At 53.0% G+C, this 24884-nt stretch overlaps 7 protein-coding genes across 7 annotated transcripts; 5 read left to right on the forward strand and 2 right to left on the reverse strand.

Moving 5' to 3' along the window:
- On the reverse strand, positions 1 to 3665 carry EsH8_IV_000385 (uncharacterized protein; the record flags this gene model as incomplete). Its single annotated transcript, XM_083265275.1, has 2 exons — positions 1 to 1014; positions 1071 to 3665. The coding sequence occupies 2 exons, from the start codon at positions 3663 to 3665 to the stop codon at positions 1 to 3; spliced, it is 3609 nt and encodes a 1202-aa protein (XP_083124170.1).
- A 3828-nt stretch (positions 3666 to 7493) lies between these two features.
- Positions 7494 to 9648, forward strand: EsH8_IV_000386 (sorting nexin family protein; the record flags this gene model as incomplete). The annotated part of the gene is made up of 5 exons (XM_083265276.1): positions 7494 to 7596; positions 7709 to 7986; positions 8049 to 8315; positions 8372 to 9496; positions 9553 to 9648. 5 exons carry the CDS (start codon positions 7494 to 7496, stop codon positions 9646 to 9648), a joined length of 1869 nt encoding a protein of 622 aa, XP_083124171.1.
- A 595-nt stretch (positions 9649 to 10243) lies between these two features.
- Positions 10244 to 11511, forward strand: EsH8_IV_000387 (mRNA guanylyltransferase; the record flags this gene model as incomplete). The annotated part of the gene is made up of 2 exons (XM_083265277.1): positions 10244 to 10440; positions 10554 to 11511. The coding sequence occupies 2 exons, from the start codon at positions 10244 to 10246 to the stop codon at positions 11509 to 11511; spliced, it is 1155 nt and encodes a 384-aa protein (XP_083124172.1).
- Positions 11512 to 12750: 1239 nt separating this feature from the next.
- Positions 12751 to 14059, forward strand: EsH8_IV_000388 (Alpha/Beta hydrolase protein; the record flags this gene model as incomplete). Its single annotated transcript, XM_083265278.1, has 2 exons — positions 12751 to 13131; positions 13193 to 14059. 2 exons carry the CDS (start codon positions 12751 to 12753, stop codon positions 14057 to 14059), a joined length of 1248 nt encoding a protein of 415 aa, XP_083124173.1.
- Positions 14060 to 17150: 3091 nt separating this feature from the next.
- EsH8_IV_000389 (uncharacterized protein) lies at positions 17151 to 18161 on the forward strand (the record flags this gene model as incomplete). Its single annotated transcript, XM_083265279.1, has 1 exon — positions 17151 to 18161. One exon carries the CDS (start codon positions 17151 to 17153, stop codon positions 18159 to 18161), a length of 1011 nt encoding a protein of 336 aa, XP_083124174.1.
- Positions 18162 to 19187: 1026 nt separating this feature from the next.
- On the forward strand, positions 19188 to 22430 carry EsH8_IV_000390 (1-phosphatidylinositol 4-kinase; the record flags this gene model as incomplete). Its single annotated transcript, XM_083265280.1, has 5 exons — positions 19188 to 19267; positions 19377 to 19563; positions 19622 to 22085; positions 22136 to 22340; positions 22391 to 22430. The coding sequence occupies 5 exons, from the start codon at positions 19188 to 19190 to the stop codon at positions 22428 to 22430; spliced, it is 2976 nt and encodes a 991-aa protein (XP_083124175.1).
- Positions 22431 to 23142: 712 nt separating this feature from the next.
- Positions 23143 to 24134, reverse strand: EsH8_IV_000391 (EXPERA domain-containing protein; the record flags this gene model as incomplete). The annotated part of the gene is made up of 5 exons (XM_083265281.1): positions 23143 to 23294; positions 23352 to 23586; positions 23645 to 23781; positions 23833 to 23859; positions 23912 to 24134. The coding sequence occupies 5 exons, from the start codon at positions 24132 to 24134 to the stop codon at positions 23143 to 23145; spliced, it is 774 nt and encodes a 257-aa protein (XP_083124176.1).
- Positions 24135 to 24884: the final 750 nt, after the last annotated feature.

Here is a 24884-nt window from a genome sequence, read left to right on the forward strand (position 1 = left end):
CTACTCCTCGTCATCGTCGGCATCTGCCATGCTGGTGTCTGCTGCGGGACGCGCTTTGTCATCATCCTCGTCCTCCTCGTCGCTGTCAATAACTCTGCCTCGTCTGGAACGGGAGCTTTGCTGTCGCCGACTGACGCCAGCATCGTCATCCTCGTCCTCGTCGTCCTCTCTGTTGTTGTCAACCTCCATCCTTTCCTCGCTCTCTCCGCGCTTGCCATCGACATCAGAGAGAGGAGAGCCTGCTTTTTCGAGGGCCCGCTCGGCACGATCCAGAGGGTCCTCGTCATCGTCCTCGTCGTCGCTGTCTACGATGATCTCGGCAGATTTGTACTTGCTGTTGGAAGTAGACTCCTTCTTTGTAAGGCGACGCTTCTTCTTCGTAGGCCGTTCCTCGGCTGACTCATCTCCGTCGGTCTCGACCTTCTTCTTGCGTGATCCTCTCTTAAGGCGGCCTTCACCGTCACCTCTCGGTGCCGGCTTCTTCTTCCGCTTGATCTTCTCACCCGTCTCGCTGTCAGTCGTCATTTCGGCCTCTTGTCGGGCTTTGTCCTCTTCAGCACGCCGTTCTGCGATCTCTCTGTCTCTTGCTGCAATTTCCTCTCGCTCCTTCCGGATCTTTTCTTGCCTCTCACGCTGCTTCTCGAGAGCCTTTTGCCGCTCCTCTTCACGTTTCTTGAGTTCGGCCTGGCGCTGTTCGAGGGCTGCTTGCAGTTTCTCCTTGTTCTTCTCCTCATACTCTTTTTGACTGGCAATGGCTCTCTCAAGCTGCTTGCGTTGAGTGTTGCGAGCCATGTTGGCACGCTGCTCCACGTCATGCTTGGGGTAAGGAGTCTGCGGATGGCTTGCAATCTCATCTAGGGCAGAGATGGCCGATTCGAGCCCGGTGGCAGCGTCCTGAAGTTGTACCAACGTCCGTTGATTTTCGTTCAGCGCATAAACCGTTGTTGCCATTTGGATCTGCACAAAGGCCACGTTGAACTTGTAGTGCACCTGTTCTGGTGCAGCTTCGAGAGCCTAGAAAGGGACGCATTAGTCTCAGCAACCAGGAATAACTCGAGATGATGACTTACCTTTTGAGCGTACTTGAGCGCCTCGCGGTACGCTTCCAAAAGTTTCTCGGAGCGGCCCTTGTTAAGCCAGGTCCGGCCCAAACAGGCGAGGATAACGGGGTCGTTTGCCTTGCCCTCCTTCGACAGGGCAGTCTCGTAGTTCTCAATGGCCTTGGAGTATTGTCTCAGTTCAGCGTAGATGTGGCCTAGGTTGACGTAGACATGGGCGTCCTTGACAGTGTCTCTGATCTTGACAAAAATGCCAAGAGCCGTCTTGTAGTCCTTCTTGTCCTCGACCAGAGCAATGGCAATGCCCTGTGCCGCGTATGCGTTCCTGGGGTCCAAGGAAAGAGCCTTCTCAAAGAACTCGACAGCCTTGCTATATGTGGCACTTCTCTTGGCCTTGTCGCTGTCGCTGTCACGTCGCATTTCTCGGGCTTGGATCAGATACAGGTTGCCCATGCCAACCAGAGCGTAGCGATCATGCTTATCGTAATTCTGCAGCGTGTGCTTATAATGGCGGAACTCGTGATCTTCGTTGATATTGTGCGGCCGCTTTCGCGAGTGCACCTTGCCCATGTACCACCCATACAGAGCGCGAACCTCGAGATCTTGAGGGTTCTCTTGATACAACTTCGCTACAGCATCAGGTCCCTCCTTATTGGGGTTCTTCCGGAGCTTGATGTACGCAAGTCTCGTCCGAGCATCGGTATAGTCGTCGTGGCGTTTCAACAGACCTTCGTAAACCTCAGTGGCCTCGTCTAACAGGCCACGAGATTCGTAGCTACGACCCAGGTTGAAACTGATCGTGGTAACCAAGGCGTCAGTGTCAATTTCCTGGTCCTTCTCGCCAATCTTCATGCATGCTCCCAGACCAGCCTCGAACATTTCGCTTGCCTGCTCGTGCTTTTCTGACTGCGAATAAAAGCAGCCAATGTTGTTCAGAAGCTGCGGTGGCAAGAACTTGCGAAGAGCTGCGCGTTTCTCAGCTTCGTCGGTAATGTCGGTCGGCCGCTCATCCTCGGGGATCTGGTCAAGCTCCAGCTGCTCGACCTGGAGAAGACATTGCTGGGCCTTCTCGGGGAAATCAGACTCATACAAACGGGCCAGGTTCAGCAACACCGCAGCATCGGGGGGCATGCTCTTCTTGGTATCTTTCCAGGCGCCACGCACGCCCTCGAGCAGTGCAATTGCCTTCTTCATCTCGGCCGACTTGTCCTCTTTCCCGTCCGCATCTTGATTGGCAAAGACCTCCTCGGCATACAAAGTGCCGAGCAAGATCATAGCCTCGTGGTTCTTGGATTGCTGGATCATCTTCTCCAACCGCAACTTCGCTTCGCCCAGGTCGCCCCGGAGCACTGCCAATTGAGCGGCACCGAACTTTGCCGGCAGATAACCGCGCTCAGCACCACCTCGGGCATCGTCGGCTCTCCTATAGAAGTCACTGGCGCGGTCAGGTTCGCCTGTGTAGTGTTCCTTTCTTGCTAAAAGGTACCAGCCATCGCTTGCAATCGCGTTGACATCCGTGTATTGGATGGCCTTGTGAGCAAGCGAGTCTACCGTGCCGAGCTGTTTGCGTGACAAAAAGTATCCTGCAAATGTCGCGCAGGTGAGGGGCATGTTCTTGTCGAGCTTGAACGACTTCTGGGTATATTCTGTCATTGCTTTCTTATAGAGACGAAGGAAGTCGGGGCTGTTCGTAGGAATGTGTCCACTCGCGTCGAGGTAGTAAAGGCCAAGAAGGATGTTTCCAACCTTGTGATCCGGGTTAATTTCGAGACATCTCTCCCAGGCCAGCTTGGCATCGTCCTTGAAGCCTAGCTGCCAGAAACAACATCCGATGCCTATTCTGGGGTCGGGATCAACGAAGTCCGGCATCTTCTGGAGAACCTCTTGGTAGCAAGCGAGGGACTCTGGATATTTCCCGAGCGAGAAAAACGTCCTCGCCTTGCCCATCACCGCCAACATATTTTTGCCCTGTGACACTCGAATCGCGTCTTCGAATGCCTTGAGCGCCGATCGCAGAAGGTCTGCCTTTTCAGAGTCTACTTGTCCGTGACCTGTCGACTTTGGGGTCTGCAGAGATGCTCTGAGCAGCTGGAGAACTCCACGAGCCAGGAAAAGAGGAGGGAAAGCCGGGTTGATACGCGACGCATCGTTCAGTGTCGAGGTTGCCAGCTGCAAGTAGTATTCCTTCGTCTTGGCTTCGGAGGCCAATTCGCCATCGGGAGGCACTCTTGGGGCTTCGCGGCTCTTCCACAGATACATCCAACAAAGACATCCAATCATGCTCAGCTTCTCTCTGGGGTTGTTATCGCGCATCGCGTTTCCACCTCGGACCAACATTTCGATGGCATGGTCAATCTTTTTCTGCTTGGCATACGCCAATGCAACGGTCATCCAGTAAGTGCGGGCGGCGCGCTCGTTCTCGAAAAGGGTGCAAAGTTCAGTCGGATCGTCAAAGAGCTCAAGGAGATCGATTTCGACAGCCTCGTCTTCAGCTTCGCCTTGAACCGGGACGTCAATGGCGGCTGGGATGTCGGAGAATCGCTTGCTAACCGGCGCGCCAGTCGCGCCATTGGCGCCGTTCATCGCGCCGTTCCGGATGGCTGACATTTTGGCGGACGAGAGGCTATGACATGCCTCGAATGGGTTTGGTGATGGGAGCGATGTGAAGGTTAAGCGATCTAGAAATTTAGGGAGCTGGGATGAGGCTGAGGAAAGATCACTCAGTCGCGGTTGGCCTTGCACCAGTGGGTCCACAGAAAGACGCTAGTAGGAGTGCTCCTGCAGCTATACACCGAGAAGCTGCCCTCACCGATCGCGCTTGGAGTATATGATTGGCTGATCCACAAAAGCAGTATTAGGTACATGAAATCTGGAACGTTTGTGCTGTCAAGTTAGGTACATTAGACTTTTGGACCTCACTTACATGTTAGCGATGTTCAGTTCACCATCTCAGTAAACACCCTCCTCACCAGCTTCTTGTTCGGAATCGAGAGCCTAGGAATGAAAGTTTGTTATGGTGAGTACTTATTAATCAATATGATATTGATTCTGGTTCTAATGATATCCACGTTCCGAATAATCATTTTGCGGCATCTTCATTACGAATTGTTAAAGCTTCGTTAAACATTGAGCATGATAAAAACCCAGACCACACACAAAACAAATTATACTTCGATCAAGTAAAAAAGTGAGTTTAAATTAACATACATCGCCCGAATGACTTTGATGTGGGCAAACTTGGGACCTTGGACTATTAGGTGAAGGAAACTGGGAAAGTAGGAAGGAATGAACTCGTACCTGAGCTGAGCAAGGTAAGTGTATTAATCGCCCTTGTAATGAACCAGCTAAGAATACGCTCTTTCCTTATTACCAATTCTTTCTATTGAAATATTCATACAGAAGAACATTCTCTTACAACAATCGAATATTTTCTCCACGTACCATATTCCAACTGAGCACCCAACAGATCGTCCCCTGTGACAACGCCGTTGGTTTCCTTGACCTGGCTCCATCGCCACAATGCCAGCAATTCAGAGAGACACGGTTAGATGGATAATCTTAAACCACCAAAAGAGTCGCGAGGATCATGAATCGTTAGTTCATCGACAAGTCGAGGAACCAAGCAGCCCACAACCACCGATGTCGCCAACATCTGAAGGACGATGCTCTGGATGGGCATGCCTCACGGAGGCCCAGCAGGCTGGAATACTCATCTGCATAGCTGTATTTTTCGCAGCTCTTGTGTTTGGCCTATGGTTCTTCTTGCGATCAAAGAAGAAAGAAGAGTGGGTTGACGGGGGTTTTGTCCTAGTCCGACGAAGGCGTCGCCAGAGAGCCAGGAGCCGAACAGCATCGATCACCTCCCAACGGTCAAGATTCTTCTTCAGACATGAAGGACTCACAGGCACACAACAGCCACACTCACTCATGGTCGCACCTCTATCACTCCATATACCTCCACCACCACCTCCACCAGTCGCGGTATCTGTACCAGTACCAATGCCGATACCAGTGCCATTCCCCATATCTCAACAGATATACCCAGTGTCCTACCAACCGTATTACCGCCATAGCATACAAGGGCAGGCGGTCGGCCAATGCCATGGTAATATCACAGCACCAGTGTTTGCCGTCAACCACCAAAACCAACCACCAGCGCAACCCCCCTTCCAGCCTCAACCACCGCCAAATCACCCGTGGACACAGGCTCAAAGCCATCGGCACCCGCAGAAGCCACCTCGAAGGAGACCTTCATTTGCCCGGAGGTTGTTTAAAACGTTCAGTTTCCCAGTTGGTAGAGCATCGACCATTGCCAGCTCCAGCTCTCAGTCATCTCATGCGCCATCTGTCCGGATTAGCCAACGATCTAGGGCCTCTAAGACATCTGTCAGTACCCCTCCCTCATCAGAGGTGCAGAGCAGGAGAAACATTCGAGAGAAACCGCAAAGAGGACCAAACGAAGTGTCCTCAGTGGCGGCAACGGTTTATAGCGATGACTACGTCCTTCCCACCAACCATCAGTATGGGTCTTCCATCCACAAAAAGATAAAGACGGCTGCGGCAGTCCGGAAGCCTCTAACAACGAACACAGATGCGCGTAAACTGCAGGGTACAATCAAGTCGACGCCGTCTTTGTCTGAGGAACAAGGCCATGTTGAGCCTGTTATATCAAGAGCGCACCTTGTCACAGCTATGAAAAGTCAAGGTCTATCGAAAAACGAGGCTTGTAAAAGCTCTCAAAACATAAATCTTGGTCACAGGTAGAGATGTTTAACCCTTGATGGCAGTGCCTATAATCTAATTGACAACAGCGTCCTCGAGAATGGAAAGAAGGCGATCGCGACAGCCAACTTGGCCACAAAGAATGTTAATATTGACCATCCGATAAAAGCAGGCGTCAAGTAAGGAACCATCGCCTCTCAGGCTTGGAGTTATGCTAATTATGATAGTGCTCGATCAGGTTTTGCTGACAACCATCCAGCGACATCTTCCATGAAGGTGGAGGGAAGTCCGAAAAAAACACAACAGTAACTAATACCATCGATCTGTGATCTACGAGCTGCGAATTAACATGAATAATAGCGGGAATCACCACAGTAAGCCAGAGGAGAAACGCAAGCTTACGAATCGGAGTTCGAATAGTCCCCCAGAGAATCAGACCAGTCCTCTAAAGAATGCTCTTCAAACCATCGAAATGATGAAACAGTCTGTCACAGATGATCCGAGCCATTCAGTGGCAGTAGAAGAGAAAAACCAGAACAATAGAGCGAAAGCGGCTCACCACCCAAGAGAGAGTTCAAGAAGGGCAGAGGAATCCAGGTGAGGCTTTAGCAAAGACATTTCTCCCGGGTTTGTAGATAATTCCTGACTAACTCTGCTCCCAGTTCCCCCTGTACTGATGACATGGATATTGATGATGACTTGAGCGATGGCTCGCCGCCGCCATCTCCTCCAAGACCAATCCATCAAGGTGGCGGTCAATATGCGCCAGGCCAGCTTCGTCAGAAGCATCATAGAAGAGCCAGATGACCAACGGGAACGGGTACATCGATACTTCCTTCTCTCAGTAAAGAGGGGTCGCAGGTCGCAAACATGTGCGAGAAGTATCGGAGATGAACATGTCCTCAGTTTCGGGCTTTCCACACCCTGTCAGGTTCCACCACGCGGTTTGTTGGCAGTTGAGGCTAGTTAGGCTGGCGCAAGCCTGCTGGATGTCCAGTTTGCCTTACTTAACTGAGTCAACCGCTTGTGATGGGTACTAGTATCAGGAATACAGGGTGTGATGTGTTACAAGGGTGTAGTTTAAAGACAACGGATGAACAAACAAAGCTACCATTGAGTAGAAAGAAAGAAAGTGAATGTGAACACATTCATAATTCATAAATATGAGCGCGATGTGCTTTGTCTATAACCCACAGATGCGCAGCAGCGGGTGCTAAAGCAGGGGTAAGTCAGGTATTTGTGTCACTCTGGTCCGTGCACAAAAGTGAGGTGCAGAGCACCTGGTCACCTTGTCCGGGTGCAAAGGCAAGTGCCAGGCCGGGGGGATGTGGCTTCGTCATTGCTTGCTTCTCCGGCCGGAAAGGCACTTACTGCACCCTGGAGCTTACCTTAGTCCAACCTCACAGCCCCCCGATCACCTCTCCCCACGTCTGATCAAACCTGCTCTTCCGCATCTCTCAACCTGATCATTATTCTTGTGGCTTCGGTCCTTTCACTTCAGGACTGCTCCTTCCTGTCAGCGGACATTTCGATTACCGATTACCGACCGTTTGATAATCGCATACCGACAAGTGCCCTGCACACCCCTCCCCCGCAACTCCCGGCTCAGCTGCGCATCCCCGGCGCGCAGTCCGACTGAGACCGCAAACCCTTTCGCGCGATTGAATACCGACATATAGCTTTGTTTGCCCTGCTATTAAACCAAGACCCATCATGTGGAACGACGAAGACAACAACCCCTATGGGACGAGCTTTGACCGGAGGGATAGCTTGACTTCCTCTTCAGCGAACCCGGCCTCTCCAACCTCTCGTGAGTGTATGTCGTGATCGCTCTCCAAGACACCTTGGTCCAAAAGTTCTCAAAATGATGGAAACCATAGATCTGGATGATTCTTCAGACAGTGCTGATGCCGACTGGGAGACTTTAGACCAGCGATTCGACATCCCTCAGACCCCGTCGACCACGAGCGACGAGGCTCCCCAGAACCGCTCTCATGCCCACGATGACAGTGAGGCCGAGAGCAGCGACAATGAGCCTATTGCTAGAGACAGAGGCGACCTTGTCCCCCGCCCCAAGCCTGGTGGCTACGAAAGTCGAGTCGAGCAGATTCTCTACGAGAACCCGTCCATGACTATCCTCATTACAGATGCAGGAAAGAGCGCGGAGAGCGGAGGAAGATACATCGTCTACACCATCCGAACAGGAGTAGGTTTTGTTTTATATTTGAACAAAAGTCACGGCAGGGTATTTTGCTGACAGCGCGCCAGAATCTCGAAGTCCGTAGACGATACTCTGAATTTGCTTCTCTGCGAGAAGCTTTAACTCGACTACATCCTACCCTGATTATACCACCCATCCCCGAGAAGCACACCATGGCTGACTACGCCGCAAACCCTACGAACGCGAAGCAAGACCAGCAGATTATCGATCTGCGCAAGCGCATGCTTGCAGTGTTTTTGAACCGATGCCGGCGGATGGAGGAGGTCCGCACGGATGGTGTATGGTGGAGGTTCCTCGACCCCAACGCCAGCTGGGTTAGTTATCCCAGTCGGATATTCTCATAACCTTCCAGTTGTTGACCATTTACTAGAGCGAGGTGTTGCACTCACACCCGGTTGCCTCGGTACCTAAATCAGTCCTGAAGGCGCCTCCTCTGGACCCCGCAAACCCTACCCCGGCTCACAGTTACCTCCCTGTACCAGCGACCTCGGCCAAGCTCAAGACAACAGGCGGTCCTGGTGTTGATGCCGGAGCAATCTCTGGCACCGGCTCTCATGTCTTTGGCCGTTTCCCCCCCGACAGCCACACCCTCGGCGAGCAGGAGCTTGACCCATACTTCATTACTTACGAGGCTTCAATCAAGGAACTGGAGCAGCTGTTGTCGGGCTCTATGGAGAAGGTCAACCGTCGGACTTTGAGCCACCTAACAGCACTAGCTGCGGATCTTTGCGAGCTGGGCTCCAAGTTCAATGCATTTGCGCTCTCAGAGCAGGCACCTTCTCTTGGCCCAGCGCTTGAGAGAGTAGGACAGGCGGCGGACTCCTCGTACATTGCGACCGAGGAGCTGGCTGGCTCGCTTGGTGCCAGTTTTGCGGAGCCAATGCGCGAGAACGCGCAATTCGCAGGCGTCGTTCGCGGCGTGCTGAAGTATAGGGTACTGAAGCGCGTGCAGCAGGAGCAAACCAGCGAGGAGCTCAATAAGAAGATTGCATTGCTCGAGCAGCTAGAGCGGAGCGAGATGGAAGCCAAACGCATCGAGCAGTACCTGAGCAGTAGCCAGCAAATTGCGCCTCCACCGAAACGATCAAACAGCCTCCGGGAGGGTAACACGTCAAGCCACCAGCGCGATGGTAGCACTGAGGATACGGCCTCTATCGACTCGGACTTCCCGCCAACCCACGGCGACCCCGTTCCATCCGCAAGTCAGGGAGTTCCGCAGAGAAGCAACTCAACACCTGGCCATAAGAAGGCCGCGAGCAGCAACTCGATTACGAACAAGATATTTGGACCGATCCGCCATGCTATTCAAGGTGTAGCTGATGTGGACCCCGAGAGAACCCGCCGTGACATGATAGGAAAGACCAGAGAGAGCATTGAGCAGCTGGAGCAGGCAAAGGTGGTTTCCGAGCATGATGTCAAGGAGGCAAGTGGAAGTATTTTGAAGGACCTGAAGAGATTTCAGGGGGAGAAGGAAGAGGATTTGCGCCGCTACATGGTAAGTCGCTGGCTTCCGGGCGTTCATAGGGTTATTGAGGCTAACAGAGACGACAGCTGGCTTATGCCAAGAGCCAAATCGAGTGGGCAAAGAAGAGTAAGGAAACGTGGGAGGACGCCAAAGCCGAAGTCACCAAGATTGATGAAAGCTAGGCGACTGCTTGTAATTTTCAAGAAAAAAGGAATTCGCGCAAGGTTATCAGAATCGTTCTGGCTCAATCACTTTGAGCCGTTCCAATAATTTGACGAGGCGTTGAGACTGCCGGGGTTGGTTGATGGTTTGCTCGTCAATTGACGTGGAGTAACAAAGCTCATTGGGCGTTTACGGGGGGCCTGCCGTTCGTAGATGCCACCGAATGGTCAAAGATATTAATCGATTTAAGTTCAGATAACTGTATATTGGTGCCTGTAGCACTCACTCCACGGTTGGCCTCAAACTGTATGTGTTTTTGGCCTCGATCCTCCCGCACTTGAAGTGTTCCTGTGAATGCACCATGCTGCCTGTCTATTAAACCCTCGGATTTACGCAATCGAGTTTCACCCGGCGATCCTTTATAAACCGTTTGACTTCTCATTTGGTTGCATAATCCTAGCTACCATAATCCAGAGTTGTCAACGTTGGGACGCCCGGGGACTTGGAACGTTATCTCTTATCGATAAGATACAGATAAAGCTCCGAGACTTTCGTCGCGAGGCTAGACCAGTACTGTGCATCTCTCCTTTTGCGCAACACCAAACCCGCCACACAATGGATGGCGTACAGGGTCCGCCCCCCGAGGGCCCAATTGCCTCGATTGCAGAACCCGGCATCAAGGCCGACGGCCAGCTGCTCTTCGACCTGCGCCGCGAGGTTGCCAATCTTTTGCACCGGAACCAGACCAGCTTCCCGGGCGCACAGCCCGTCAGCTTTGCGCGCAAACACGTCGACGAGCTGCGGAACAAAGAGTGAGTTACCGGGAAAGCGCGTCGCCGGCGACGCCGCGGTCTCGCGGGCCGTAAGGGGAAACATTGTGAATTGAAGACCATCACTGACCTATCCGCGCTCTCGCGCGAAACAGTTACTACGTTTGCGAAAAGTCGGACGGCATCCGGTACCTCCTGTACCTCACCGAAGATGACGGCCGGGAGATCCACTACCTCATCGACCGCAAGAACGACTACTGGTTCATCAAGAACAGCAGCTTCCACTTCCCACGCAAGGATGACCTGACAAAGTTTCACACGCGAACGCTCATCGACGGCGAGCTGGTCATGGACGACACGGGCAAGGGCCAAAAGGAGCCGCGCTTCTTGGTGTTCGACTGCCTCGTCCTCGACGGCCAGGACCTTATGTCCCGCACGCTTGACAAGCGGCTCGCCTACTTCAACGAGAACATCTACAAGCCATATCGGGATTTGTTTAAGCAATACCCTGAGGAGAGGGACTTCCAGCCGTTTCTGGTTGAGATGAAGGCCATGCAGCTGAGCTACGGCATCGAGATGATGTTCCGCGAGATCCTGCCCAAGCTGCGGCATGGCAACGACGGGTTGATTTTCACGTGCGTTAGCAGCGATTACAAGCACGGCACCGACCCCCATATCCTCAAGTGGAAGCCCCCCGAAGAGAACACCGTCGACTGCCGCTTGCGGCTGAGTTTCCCGACGGTGCAGCCCGGCGAGGGCGACGACGTGAACGAGCCCTTTGTCGACTACGAGGCCGTCCCCCGCGCGGAGCTTTTCAGTTTCCAAGGCGACGGGCGGTATCAATACTTCGCGGACGTTTTCATCACCGAAGATGAGTGGGAGATCCTCAAGGGCATCGGGGACCCCCTCAACGACCGCATTGTGGAGTGCCACAAGGACGACCTCGGCCGCTGGCGCATCATCCGCTTCCGCGACGACAAGTCCGAGGCCAATCACATCTCGACCATCAAGAGCGTGCTTGAGAGCATTGAGGACCGCGTCACGGAGAAAGATCTCGCTGAGGCGGCCAAGGGCATCAAGGACAACTGGAAGGTGCGAAATGCCAAGCGGTAGTTCACTCTGCCTCCTGGGAGGTCATTGCACGCCCACGGAGGAGCGTTGGAATGGGGTAGATTCAAGCAGTGCGGTGGCGGTGTATGTGTGTATGTGTGTGTAGCGTACGTGCGAACGGGAGGGGAGTCACCTTGGTGTTTCGTTTGCAAACCAAACAGGAGGGCGTCGGGGAACCGAAGAAAAAAATGAAGGAGTCGTCTCCTTGCCTCTATTTCGCAGCTTCTTGATGCTGAAGTATTGTCAGTGGCGCGAGCTTCTGAAGGAGTGTCCATGGATATTTTCGGCGTTGCAACTTGGGATAGCGGGCATAACGGGTTATGGGATACGGGTTCTCGTTCATCCATCAGTGAGTGTATGTTGCACGACGTTTGTATAGTAGCAAATAAAATAAAACAAAAGGGGAAGAAGCCATCGACAGGATGGGCCCTTTTATTTTACTATATAAAAAAAGCTCTTGACGTGCATTGCAATGATTTTCATTTCAACTAAAGAAGAAATCTACCCATTTTACCCTGCTGTTTGTGACTTGGCAATATCAACTCATCCAACAAATTCTTGCCCACAATCACAAGCCATTTAGACGCTGACAAGACCACGCCTAGGGCGACGGCCAGCGCATGTCTCAATGCCGCCTTTGCATTTGGCCCAGCTAACGTCTCATTGCCTGTACCTCGCCGTTCCGTACCTTGCTTTGTCAGAGAGAAGCTTTTAACCGATCTCGCCTCACACAGCAACAGTAGCGGCAGCAGCAGCAGCAGCTACAAGTGGTGAGTAAAGTTGGGCGCATGTGAGTGAGCCGGCTGAATCTATTATGGCAAGGTGAGTTTCACTCAGTGCAGGCACGAATGAAGGCGATAGCCCCCCAACAAACCACCAGCTTAACTCAGGGCAGCGCATGAACTTACAGCACCCACACCCCCGCCCCGTCTGACTCTGGGCAGGCACAAGCCAAATCCGCTCAGACACGGGCGCCGTAACCTCGAAGACGTCACAAATGCAAAGCTTCCGAATCTTACCTTAGCATAGCAACGTCTGGCGGCGAAGGAAGGGATGGAAAGTGCTTCCGCGATAAACACACTCGGCATTAATTTCCGTTGCCTTATTTGTCTCCTTCATTCTCTTTAATCTCACTATCAAATCTATGTTGCACTGCAGCTCGCGATAGATACGATACGATACAATATCCTCTCACCTCTCGCTCTTGAGCAAGCTTCAATCTGAGCTTCACTGCCGCCCGCTATGATTCTTGGTCCAGTATCGCTGCTCGACTGTCTGGTCTTTGTCATTTTTCTCATACCGCAGTTGCTGCTCAATGTCGGCTTCTTCCCGACGGTGCTGGTCGCCCTGAAGGCATTGCCGTTTCTGATATTTGACCTGCCGGCTTCGCTGTTCCGCGAGCGCTGTCTGCTGAACCACAATGAGCGGTCGCCATTCGTGCAGCGGGCGACCTTATTCGAGGACCTAGTCATACGCTGCGTCCGTTATGCCTTTGCAAACATCCCCGCCAGCGTTGGCCGTGTCTTCTTCTCCAAGTACATATCTTTGCCATTTCTAAGGTTCCGCATGCTGCGACATGGCTACTTCAGGTCACCCGTACACTGGCGTGAGTACAAACAACACGTAAGTGCAGCCTTTACCTCCATGCATAATACATCATGGCTCAGTCTTTTGTTTTTGGCAGGGTCGGCATGGATTCCAAGGCATCTGGATCAATTCAGATCCATCAAACCCTCCCGACGTTGTCATATACTACGCTCATGGAGGAGGCTTTGCCATGGGTTCCGCTTATTTTTACCTCGAGTTCCTTCTGTCGTGGCACTCGCTGTTGGTCCAAGCAGGCTACCAGAACCCCGCCATATTCGCACTCGACTACACGCTTGTCCCCGACGAAACGTACCCGACACAAGTGTACGAGACGTTGAGGGGGTACAAGCACGTCCTGTCCGTAGCCGGAGATCCTCGGAAAGTGGTTGTTGCGGGCGACTCGGCGGGAGCGACCCTGATGTTGACATTACTACTGGAGCTCGGGCACATGAATGAGGCCAGAGCATTCAAAGAAAAGAGCGACGAATCCGCCCCATCAGAAGGCGAGAGCCAGCAGCAGTTGCGCCGGGCCTCGGAGTCTCCGCTCCCTGTATTCTGTGTGCTGATCTCGCCATGGGCAAAGCTGATATCGAACAAACATGAAAACTCGGCTAGCGATTACCTGGATCGCGACATGCTCTGGAAATACGCGCTGCAGTACGCCGGATGCTCGCATGCCTACGACCAAACGGCGTCGCCTGGGCAGTGCGTCGATCATCGGGTGTGGGCGGAAGCTAGCCCACCTTGCGGCTTCTTCATCACATACGGATCCGAGGAAGTGTTCGCCCCCGATATCAAAGACCTTATCAACGTGTTAGTTAAAAGTACCGAGGTCGACAGCCGCAGCGAGGATGGCGGCATCCACGCCTGGCCCGTGGTGTCGTTGTTCTTGTCAAGCACCGAGGACAAGAGACTCAAGGGTCTGCGGACACTAACGTCAGCAATGAGAAAACACATTCAGTAGACGTCCACTAAGGGAAGGGCGGACTCGGGCCAGGTCAGATTAGATCAAGTAAAAACTGTCATAGACCGAGGCACGCCAACCTCAAAACCAGAGTTGGAGAACTCGGCTTCTGCGGATGTGGCCTAGTAGGTGGTCTCCAGCCATTTCTCTTTTTATCATCATCCATGACAACCAATAGAAGAGGTCGCAAACAATAGAATTTTGTTGGTTTGATTACCTGCATGATTGGGCTGTGTTCCTGCATACCGGGCCGTCGGCCGGTTGGAAATTCCAACGGCAGTAGCGGGATTTTCTGTCGAGGAATCGCGACAAACATTTCGCTGAGACGCGTTGAAGGATGCGGACGAGTTCTTTGCTGCCCCGCCGGGAAGGCAAAGTACGACGGGAGTCAGTCGCAAAGCTCAGACGGTTAGGGAGCTGTGGTGGGTCTCGTGTGAGGTCATGGATAGTCCAGACAGCAAGCTGCTCGATGATGGCGACGTTCTTGCAACTGAAAAAGAGTTCTTTGGTTTTTAATTATTAGGATGATGGGGTTCCTTGGTAACGGCGCGCGTCGAAAAGGGTTGGTTGTGTGTCTGCCCGAGATGCAGGGAGGGTGCCAGTTCCAGGCAGCATTAAGGCAAAAGACGGCGGGGTTTGACGATCTGTCTCATGAACACAAGGAGGACTCGTCGATTCCAACCGTATCTCGACAAAGGACAACAGGAACGGGTCATTCTCCTCTAGTCGAGTCGGGCAGTCTCGCCGAGTCCTGACGATAGAGTCTGACAAAGGCGAGGTCGATGGTAAGAGAAAAGCTGAGAAAAGTGATGGATGGTCAGCCGGCCTATAGTGTCCTACCTTGCCTTGGCCAGCCAGCCTCTTCAGCCAGCCTGCCCGACGTTACTTCGCGCCTCCAGATACAGCTGCAACTGCGAGGTTGCGACATACAGCAGACTAGACAGGATGTGAGGCCTGCGATGCATGGTCAAGCTGCGAGATGTGAATAATGATGCGACCGCGATCAAATGTCGGTTGTTTCTAATTGCGACTGTACTGTGGGAGGGAGAGCGAGACGGGCATGGCGGCAGATTGAAGAGACGGATGAAAATTGAGGGCTTGGGGAAGGAGGAGCTAAAGGTGAGAATTTCACGACACGGAGTACCTTGAAGATACTTCGGGTAGGGCAGGTACTTCTGGCAGTGCATAGCTCGAGGGGGTACATAGGTAGGTGGTATCCGTACCTCACGTTTACCTCGAGCAGCGAGCTAGAGGCTGTGCGGTGCGGGAAATGGGAGGCGTGGGAAAAATGGAGCACCCTGGTCCAATCAGGATGACAACATGACCCTGGCATGGGCGTGTTTTTGGGGAAGCAGAGGGGAGCAAAAGGGAGCTCTGGCCCGCGACGCGCATATAAACGATGGTCATTCCCACTGAGATCCATCGCCTGGCGAAAGGAACCCGCTCACCGCGAGACGAAGGAACCCACCCAGCCGCTGGCTGCACCTGCCACAGTCCACCGCCATCATCCGCCATTCGCCATCCGCCATTCCACGGCTGCCCAGTCACTCCCTCGCCGCCACATTGGCGCTTGTCCTTTGGCACTGTAAGGCTCGACTTACCACGCAACTACGACTTGGACGACAGAGGATATTTTTCTAGATTACTTCCCCCCCTCATTCCACATTTTGTATCCAAAGAAAACCCCGTTTTCCCTTATTTTCTCTCGCAAGTACAGCACTGGGCCACTCCCGAGAATACCGCTGCCCCGCACACACACACACCCGCCGGACGCCTGACCGCCCACCGCCTCCTGGACTGAACCCCGAAACCCCCGGCTCAGTCCTTCGTCCACCCTGGCTGGCCATACACACCGAAACCTTATCGAGTGTCACCCGCTGTATCTTAAAGCCTGACTCAGCAGAAGTGTGGTCCAAACATACGCGCGACTTACATTGAGAAGCCGCGTCGTCGCACCCTTTGCACGAATACCGAGCGAGGTGTCTCACGGCCACGCTTTGCACCTCAGCCACCCTTCACCTACTCACGCATCAGTCCGCATTCGAGGATTGACTGGATTCTCTCGCCTCAGCCTCACACACGCCTCATTGTGGTCAGCAAGCCGAAAAAGGCACTGCGCCGGTCCGAATCCCGGCCAAGTCTGCCTAGCTGCTACCTTGCCTTCATTAGGCATCGACACGGTCTTGGTGTGAGCCGTCAGAGCCTTCTCCCGTCTCACTGCAAGGCCCTCTCCTTTATCTGGAGAAGGCAGCAGCGCCCTTCATCTTGCAGTTGGCAAACCCGCAGCTCTTGTTTACTCGCCGCTGTTTGGTGCTGAGCCTTCCTTGAAGAGGTCTCCATCCCTGCAGGACATCTTGTTGCCGTCCTTCATAGGACGGTGTGTTGTCATTGCTGTATCCCGCCCATTGGAGACATCACGAGCGCGTCGGTGTTCTGGGACGTGCCTGGCTCTGTTCTGTCTCGTCGTGTGAATTGCTCCTGTATTTCAGCCCGGCCCGTTACCTTGGCCGAGGCTGTTTTACACGCAAATCACCCACGCATTTCCAAAAGACATCTTTGTCGTCTCGTCTTGCATTCATGTCCAAGTCGAGTCTGACAGCATTTTGCTGCCTCGATTCACTGCCACCATCACCGCACCCTGCATTAGCCCCGCGTCCAACGGAGTCCCATCCCGTCTGACTCCCAGCAGACGTACTGTAGCACTAGGACGATCTGTCACTGCCTACACCGCACGCGGCAGCACAAGCTTAAATCTCACATATACGCCGCTTCCCCGGGAAACACGCAGCGACTAGACGGGCTACCTCCTTTGACTAGCCGGAACCACGCAAGCAACATTGTTTGCGTTGAGACGCATTTTCATCGAAACGAAGCAGTTGAGAAGGGGAGACGCGGGCTGGTTTTTGTTCTCAAGCCAGTCCCTGCTCCTCGCTTAATCATCCAGTCCCCACGCCGCCAACCTTGGAACCTTGGCTTGGCTTTTTTTTGCACCAGCCAAGTCCCCTGTCATTTGCCCTCCACTTTCCAAATAAAAAAAAGCGGCCGTCAATTTTTCCAGGAGACCAAGAGAGGGAGAAAAATTAAAATAAAAATGGCCGACGACACTCACTACGCACCAAAGTCGCCGGACCTCTCTTCTTTTTATTCGGCAGCACCCGCCCCGCTTACGCCTCCACAGCACAATCTGCAGCACAACCAGCAACACCTGAACAAGCTGCAAACTCCTACGCCCGCGCCGCTGGTATATGAATACTCCTCCCCCTCGCCGCGCGCCTACCAACCTTACCAGTCGTCTTCAACTCCTGTACACATCAAACAGGAGCAGCCCCACTACCCGCCCTCAACGGCAATCAATCCCGAATATTCTTCTTATCAGCCACCATTGCAAACCCACCAGCACCAGAACCAGCTCCAGCACCAACAGTACCTGTCTCCTCGGTACCACCATCCGCCACAGCAGCAGCACCCGTCTCTTGCTCCGCAACATCCCCCACTACAAAGTGCATATGGGATCCAGCCTGCGGTCAAATATCAAGACCAGCAACCACAACAGCCCCCAACACCACAAAGCCAGGGGTATCTAGACCAAAAGCATCAGTACGGCGGCGCACCTCAGCTGTACGATATTCCGTACAACCCTGACCCACAACATCTTCCACAGACACCAGGTTCAGCAACAATGCCTCCCAGAAAGAACACACAGCCGGCTCCTTCGCCGCCCCCAATTGATCCTTCACCAGTCCGGACAAAATTTCCCACTGCGAGGATAAAGCGCATCATGCAAGCTGATGAGGAAGTCGGCAAGGTGGCCCAGCAGACCCCCATCGCGGTCGGCAAAGCTCTGGAACTATTTATGATTGCAGTTGTCAGCAAAAGCGCAGAAATCGCCCGCGAGAAGAACTCAAAGCGTGTCACTGCTCAAATGCTCAAGCAAGTAATTGAGACGGATGGTCAATACGACTTTTTGGCCGATATTGCCGCCAAGGTTGGTGACGAGGAGAAGAGGGGCGGCCGCTCCAAGGCCGAGTCGGAGAGTGAAGAAGAAGTGGAAGTCGAGACGAAGAAGAAGGGAAAAGGTGGCCGAAAGAAGAAGTCCGTGTAAGCCCGCTTCAGCCCGAGGCAGCGAGCACTTCCATGATGAGAAATACGATAGGGTTATGAGGACTGGCGTTGGACTGGCTAGCATCTACAACGGCGTTGGGTGACATGACAAAAACTTGTCACTTGGGGGCATAGGGTACACGGCACGGAGGAAATAGCGCTGCTTCCTCGGCTTGCATGCCATGGACGGATTGTCTTCCTTGTATGCGCATTGAACCTGTCGTTGGACATGCATTCACAACATTTTTAGAATGAAGATATTTATTGTTTGCGCATCGTAATAATCACCACCAGTAAGCCGGCGAAGAACAATGGCACCAAGCCTCCTACACTGGGATCGTCTCACCTGAAAACTCACTCTTTACTGACCCAAAATTTCATTCAATACCTGTCTCTGTCAGTGTGGCATTAATGTAGTCGACAACGCCCTGTCAGAACCATCCTAGTCTATCAACCGCTCACTCATGACGCTCACTCCTCCCTGAGACTTCATGGGTCTTACACCGGAAGATGAGCCTAACGAGCCTATGCTACTAAACGCCGCACATGCATATAAGACGATGCTGCCCCGCAGTCAGGGGTTCGGCATTGGCTCGATTGATACTAGCGCGACCATGTCCTCTCGGGCCCGGCAATCTGCGGCTCCCCCCTTTGGGTATCCTCATGGCTCCGTGGCTTCGTCCAAGGTTCATGCTCGCTGAGGTAACCGGCGCACCTTAATTTGAGGCCAGAAATTTTAGGCACTAGAAACTGCGGGTCGAACATGGGGCGGTCCTCCCACCTTCCAAGTCACGCCCTCAGATTAGTGGACAAATCGACTTCCAATTCACGGCGGAGAGGGAGCTACCTATCTACATCCAGTAACCGGCCACCGTGTGTACCTCTCTTGCGTGCTCCCACTCGAAGTTCTGAGCTCCCCGCCATGCGAAACCATCAATCTTACTACGAATCCCGTTCATGTCCATGATCAATGAGGCACCGAGCCTCGCTGCACCTGCATCTTTCATTCCGCTTCGTGGCGTAACCAATGTCGTGGGACTTGCTCAAGCGATTCCTTGAGTCCGACGTCTTCAACTCGAACCCCTTTCTCTCCGTCTCCTACCTCTCGTGAGCTCTTTTCCCTCTTTGCCTACCTATCGCGGCATGCTCTACGCCACCCCATTGGCGCTGCCACGACGTTGGAAAGCCGCTGACCTCTGACTTCTCATTGATTTAGTCGTTACGCCGACCATGTGGGCATTCACTATGTCCTCTGCAACAAGCTGCGACAATTCCCTTACGAGGACATCGAATTCTTCCTGCCGCAGCTATGCCACCTTATAATCAGCGTCGACAATGAGTCCATGGCACTGGAGGAGTTCCTTATGGACTTGTGCGAAGAGTCAGTGACTGCTGCGCTCCTGGTTCGTGCCGCTTCCCCGCTGTTGCGCGCTGATACATTCGTTGCTCACTACCTCCCAGACCTTTTGGCTCTTTCAGACGTACCTACACGACCTGTCGTCCAATCCGCAGTCCAAAGCCTTTCAAACATGTCGGAGAGTGTACAATAAGGTGCAGCACATCGTGTTCGGCCTGCCGGACGCTGCAAGGCACGAGAAGATCAAGGAGAACATTCTGCCGGTTACGGTGCTTGCGAGCTTTGTCTTGGCTAGCGTCGCGGTGCCCCTGGTGCCTCGGTGGGCGGGGCCACTTGCGGTGGCACAGGCCCGGAAGCCTCAGCCGTCCGAGGATTTGATATCCGATTCCAGAGAAGGCAACCCCAAGCTGACGCAGATGACGCGGTCGCACACGGTAACTGCTGGAAGCACGAGATCTAAGCGTACAAAAGATGGCGGCCGGATCACCAGCACCCCAGATCTAGTAACGTCGGGCGTTGCGTCGGGCAACTTGCAACATCGGTCGACGGAACCGTCCCCATCGCGGCCAGATTCGGCTGGCTCCAGGACACCCGTCGAGACTAAGCGCCTGCCTCCTCATCTCAACATGAAGAACGACGATGCTCGTCTTAGCTCCTCATCACTGCCACTCCCAGATCTACGATCTCCAAGGTTGGCCATTACCAGACCGACGACTCCTGTATCGGCAGGGCTTCCCCAAAGGCCTGGCGATTCTTTGGCCAGGAGACATTCTCTCCATTTCAAGAGTGGCGCCACCGCTGCAGAGCTGACGCCGCTGCAAAAGACGAGGCTACTGCGGCAGCATTATTTCCGATGTGAAACGCAGTTTTTGACCGCTCTCGAGGGAATTTCAAACAGGCTCGTGATTGTACCGAAGCCTGCTCGTCTAAGTGCTCTTAGAGCTGAATTGGCTCTTATTGCACAAGATCTCCCGGCGGAAGTAGACGTTCCGGTCATTTGTCCACCAACGCTGGTGGATGGTTCTCCAGCGAAGAGCAGGCACCACCGAATCGTCCGCTTGAATCCGACAGAGTCGACAGTGCTGAACAGCGCGGAGAAGGTGCCATATCTGCTTATGGTAGAGGTCTTGAGGGATGACTTTACTTTCGACCCAGACACGCCAGACAACAAGAGGCTTTTAGCCACTCTTCTGTCCGATCCGACTCACACGCGGCGTATATTCGACCTCTCGGACTCGCCCCGCATCCCCATAGCGCCAAAGACCCCAGAGCCTGTCATTGACAGTGTGTTCGAGCCAGTTTCTGGTGATTTGGGAAGTTCACCAATGCTCAAACCGTTCGATGAAGATACCTCGCAGAGGTATCAGGGGAAACAGCCTTCTGTCTCTCAACCTCAGCGTCTCCCGAGCAATACTACAGCAATGTCAAGCGTAGTTTCGGAAATGATAACCCCGCGAAGCTCCGGTGCATCTACTTCAAGATCGAACAGTCCTCCAGGCCCGCTTCGTAAGATGACTATTTCCACACGCGGCAACACTTCAGTAGACCAGCCCGATTTCTCAGCACTTGCTACACATATGCGTACCGCCTCACAGATGCTGGCCCAGCTTGAGGCTACGAGCGGCAAGCGGCCGAGACATGAGGTGCAGGCAATTAGAGCGAAAATTATTGCCAGTATGCAAAGTCTTGAGGAGCAAAGCTTCGACATGGACGAGCAAGGCCCGACATTCGACACCATTATTGCTAAAGCATCCACCGCGCAGGCGAACAACGAACCCCCTGAGGTTGAGGGTGAATCACCCGTTGAACCAGGGCTGAACGCTGGTGCTGGGCTTGCTAGAATGGAAAACGACATTAAGACGGGTGGTATTCAGAGCAAGGGCGACCGTGATGATCCTAGTGCGGCCGTCTTCGGTGAGGCGTGGCAAGCAAAGAAAGAGCGGATCCGCAAGACCTCGCCGTACGGCTGGATGAAGAATTGGGACTTGGTCAGTGTCATTGTCAAGACAGGCGCCGATCTACGCCAGGAAGCTTTTGCTTGCCAACTCATTGATGTCTGCCACAAAATTTGGGTCGACGCAGAGGTCAATGTGTGGGTGAAACTCATGCGCATCCTCGTCACCGGAGAATCGTCTGGGTTGATTGAGACAATTACTAACGGTGTGTCGTTGCATTCTATCAAGAGAAGCCTGACGCTATCAATCGAGACGGCCCCCAACCAGAAACGCCGGTTTGCAACGCTCAGAGACCACTTTTTGAAAGCATTCGGGGCTGCTGACAGCGAACCGTACAGGGCAGGTGTGGACGCCTTCAAGCGTTCGCTGGCTGCATACAGCATGATATCATACATCTTGCAACTAAAGGATAGACATAACGGCAACGTTTTGATCGACAGCGAAGGGCATATTGTTCACATCGACTTTGGCTTCATGCTATCCAACTCGCCAGGATCAGTTGGCTTCGAGGCGGCCCCTTTTAAGCTAACTCAGGAGTACATCGAGGTGCTGGGTGGCATTGGGTCTGATGATTACGAAGACTACAAGAAGCTCTGCAAGCAGGCTTTCCAGGGTATGTTCGACAGCCAGGAAGGCATGGTCACAGTGACTAACTTGTGATAGCCCTGCGGCGGTCTGCGGATAACATTATCGACTTGGTGGCCATGATGGGACGGGACTCGAAGATGCCTTGCTACTCAGCCGGAGTAGCGCAGGCTACGCACAACCTCCGCCAACGATTCCAGCTGCAGCTGAGTGCGGATGAAGCGGAACAGTTCGTCGAGACGGATCTGATCGGCAAGTCCCTCGGCAGCTACTATACACGGCTGTGGGTCTATCCAATGATCCAATTATGTTGCTCTGCTGACCCCTTTCTAGCTACGATACCTTCCAGTATAGGACGCAGGGCATCTATTAGACGGTTGTGATGATGAAACTTGGCCAGCAACTCGAAAGCATTGGGACATGGTATGCATCTAGGCATCTGGGCGGCGTTGTGGTTGAATAGACGACTGGCTGGTAATGATGTGCCGAGGAATGATCTCTCGGTCATGTATGACTCGACAAAGAGGCAGCTTTTAAAGGCACAGCACCAACCTCTTGGAGACAGAGATATATAGGAAACTGATGCAAGGTGGATGGCATCCAAATGTGGATGAAGTATCGGTATGGACCGCTTGACGTGATTGAGTCAACGAGTTGAACTGCCATTTGATAAGAGGACGTGGTACCGAGTCATTCTTTCGTTGACAAACATAACTGCCTTTTCTCCGAAAGTTGAATCCTGCCAACGAGATCTTGGCCCGATCTAGCGCCTTTCTAGAGGCCTTCTGTTTGTTCCTCATATCCGTAACCTTGCTGGCCGCAAAGAGTCGCCAAACCTGGTTAAGTGTCGCCGCTCCATGGCACCTCTTCATTCTAGACACCGGTGCCCGAGTACATTCTTATTCAGTAGCTGGCCGTGTGGGACTTCGGTCAAGCGGGCATGAAAGGCCAATCACTGCGGTATTGGATCCTATGTCAAAAAAGTGCGATCGGGCTACTCATGGTCTCGTTAAATCATATTACAACCGCTTCTATTTGAAGCAAGCAAATCAAATATTCGTCGCTATTCCCCTCCACTGTTACAATTACTCGTTCTTTTTCTCATCAAACTCCTGGGGTACATATGTCTGCCAAGACTTGTCACCCATAATGCCATTGATCTTGTTCAACTTCGCCACCATCTTCTCGTGATCTTCGAGGTTACCCTTGATATGCAACACGCTTTGGACAAGTAGGACTAGAACCTGTATCAGCAAAGTCATATACCTCGGAGAAGAAGATAGGGTAGACATACTCGTAGGAACCACGACCCAGGGGCCGTTGAAACCGACGTAGTAGACCCAGAAATACAGGAATTCAGGTCTGCTGTGCGACACACCGTTGAAGTAGAGCTCAGTAAGGCTAGTCGAGTAGTAGAGCACCACGCCGTACAAGTGGCCGATGCACATGACGACCTGTAGGGGATGGCGAAACTGACTTCGCTTGGCAATACTGGCGACTATGGCCCAGCAGACGGGGCCCCATACGAGCTGGAGTCCTCGTCAGTTTTTTTTTCCGCCCGTGATGTGCATGAATTTGGCAACTAACCACTGTGAAAGACTCGACGCAGAGCATAAAGGGGTCAGATGTTAGATATCGAGAGTCTGATAGGGCATATTCCTTCCAGAGCTGGCCGAAAAGGGTTTGGGTACTCGCAAGACGCCGATGATTGAATATGAAGTATCCTGATGCTTTATGTTAGTCTGATTCGGATCAGAGGGTGGCTGGTACTTTACCCTCGAAGAAGCAGTGCAGAAAACCGCCTGGGTGAGACCGTTAGATAATGTTGGAGAAAGACGTTGTTTGGGGGCCTACAGAGCGCGAACCAAGCCACGGTGAGCTGGTCCGGCATCGACAACTTGGAATAGGTTCTTCTAGCACCCAATACTGCTGCAACGATGACGGCAGCAATGATTGCCCCGAAAGCAACGAGTAAGTTGACGACGGGAGTCTCGTTGACGGCGTAGTGTGGCAACGATGCAGTGACAGGATAATATGGATGCGCGAAAGCTGCGGTTGTACCCGTGGAGTTCTCCATGATATCTAATGTTGTGATACTCCGAAGCGGCCCAGGAGCCGAATGCAACTGAAATGAGGGTCCTAAAAACGCAAAGCAAAAGAAAAAAGGGTCGTGAGTAGCATGCAGTGTCTAGACCTGTGATGTTGGTTGTGGGTTGGAAGCTCGTCAACGAAGGCTGCCTGAACATCCCTATTTTCCAGTGACTGAGTCGCCAATTGTAAAGGGCGGCCTCGCCCGCCCAACGCCCCCGGTCCCCGGAAACCTGTTATGTGCGGGCACCTTCCCCCGAGTATTAGGCAATGGCAGCACCCACCCACCTGCTGGGTGCAAAGGCCGAGGAGAGCTCAGAGACCGCGGTTTTTCATTGATTAGGTTTAAGTTGCCAGCTCGGGCGGGGGCGATCGCGGATTGTTGCCGTTCTCTTGGAGTCTACACCTGCCCTCACTATAAGTGAACGGCTATTGAGTCTTGTTCAATAACATTTCCATCACGAACACCAGGGTCTGCCGGAATAATCGGTAAGCTGCCCGTTTGACCTTGGAATATTTTTCTTTTCTTTATATTTGTTGTATCATGTCTTCGCAAACTACTGTGTCAGTAATCAATTCTCGGTTATAAAGGCATGTGCTCAGCCAGCACGATGCCATCTCCTGTGATGAGATAGGTCAAGGGGAAAAGGCCGAATTGCTGAGGTGAATGTGCTCTGAGCGGGGTCGGCTTGCCCTGAGTAGCAATTATCTGAATAGGCATGCATGTGTGGTGACAAAG

The sequence above is a fragment of the Colletotrichum jinshuiense genome, chromosome 4 (genome assembly GCF_051148585.1).
Source record: "Colletotrichum jinshuiense chromosome 4, complete sequence".
Lineage (NCBI taxonomy): Eukaryota > Fungi > Ascomycota > Sordariomycetes > Glomerellales > Glomerellaceae > Colletotrichum > Colletotrichum jinshuiense.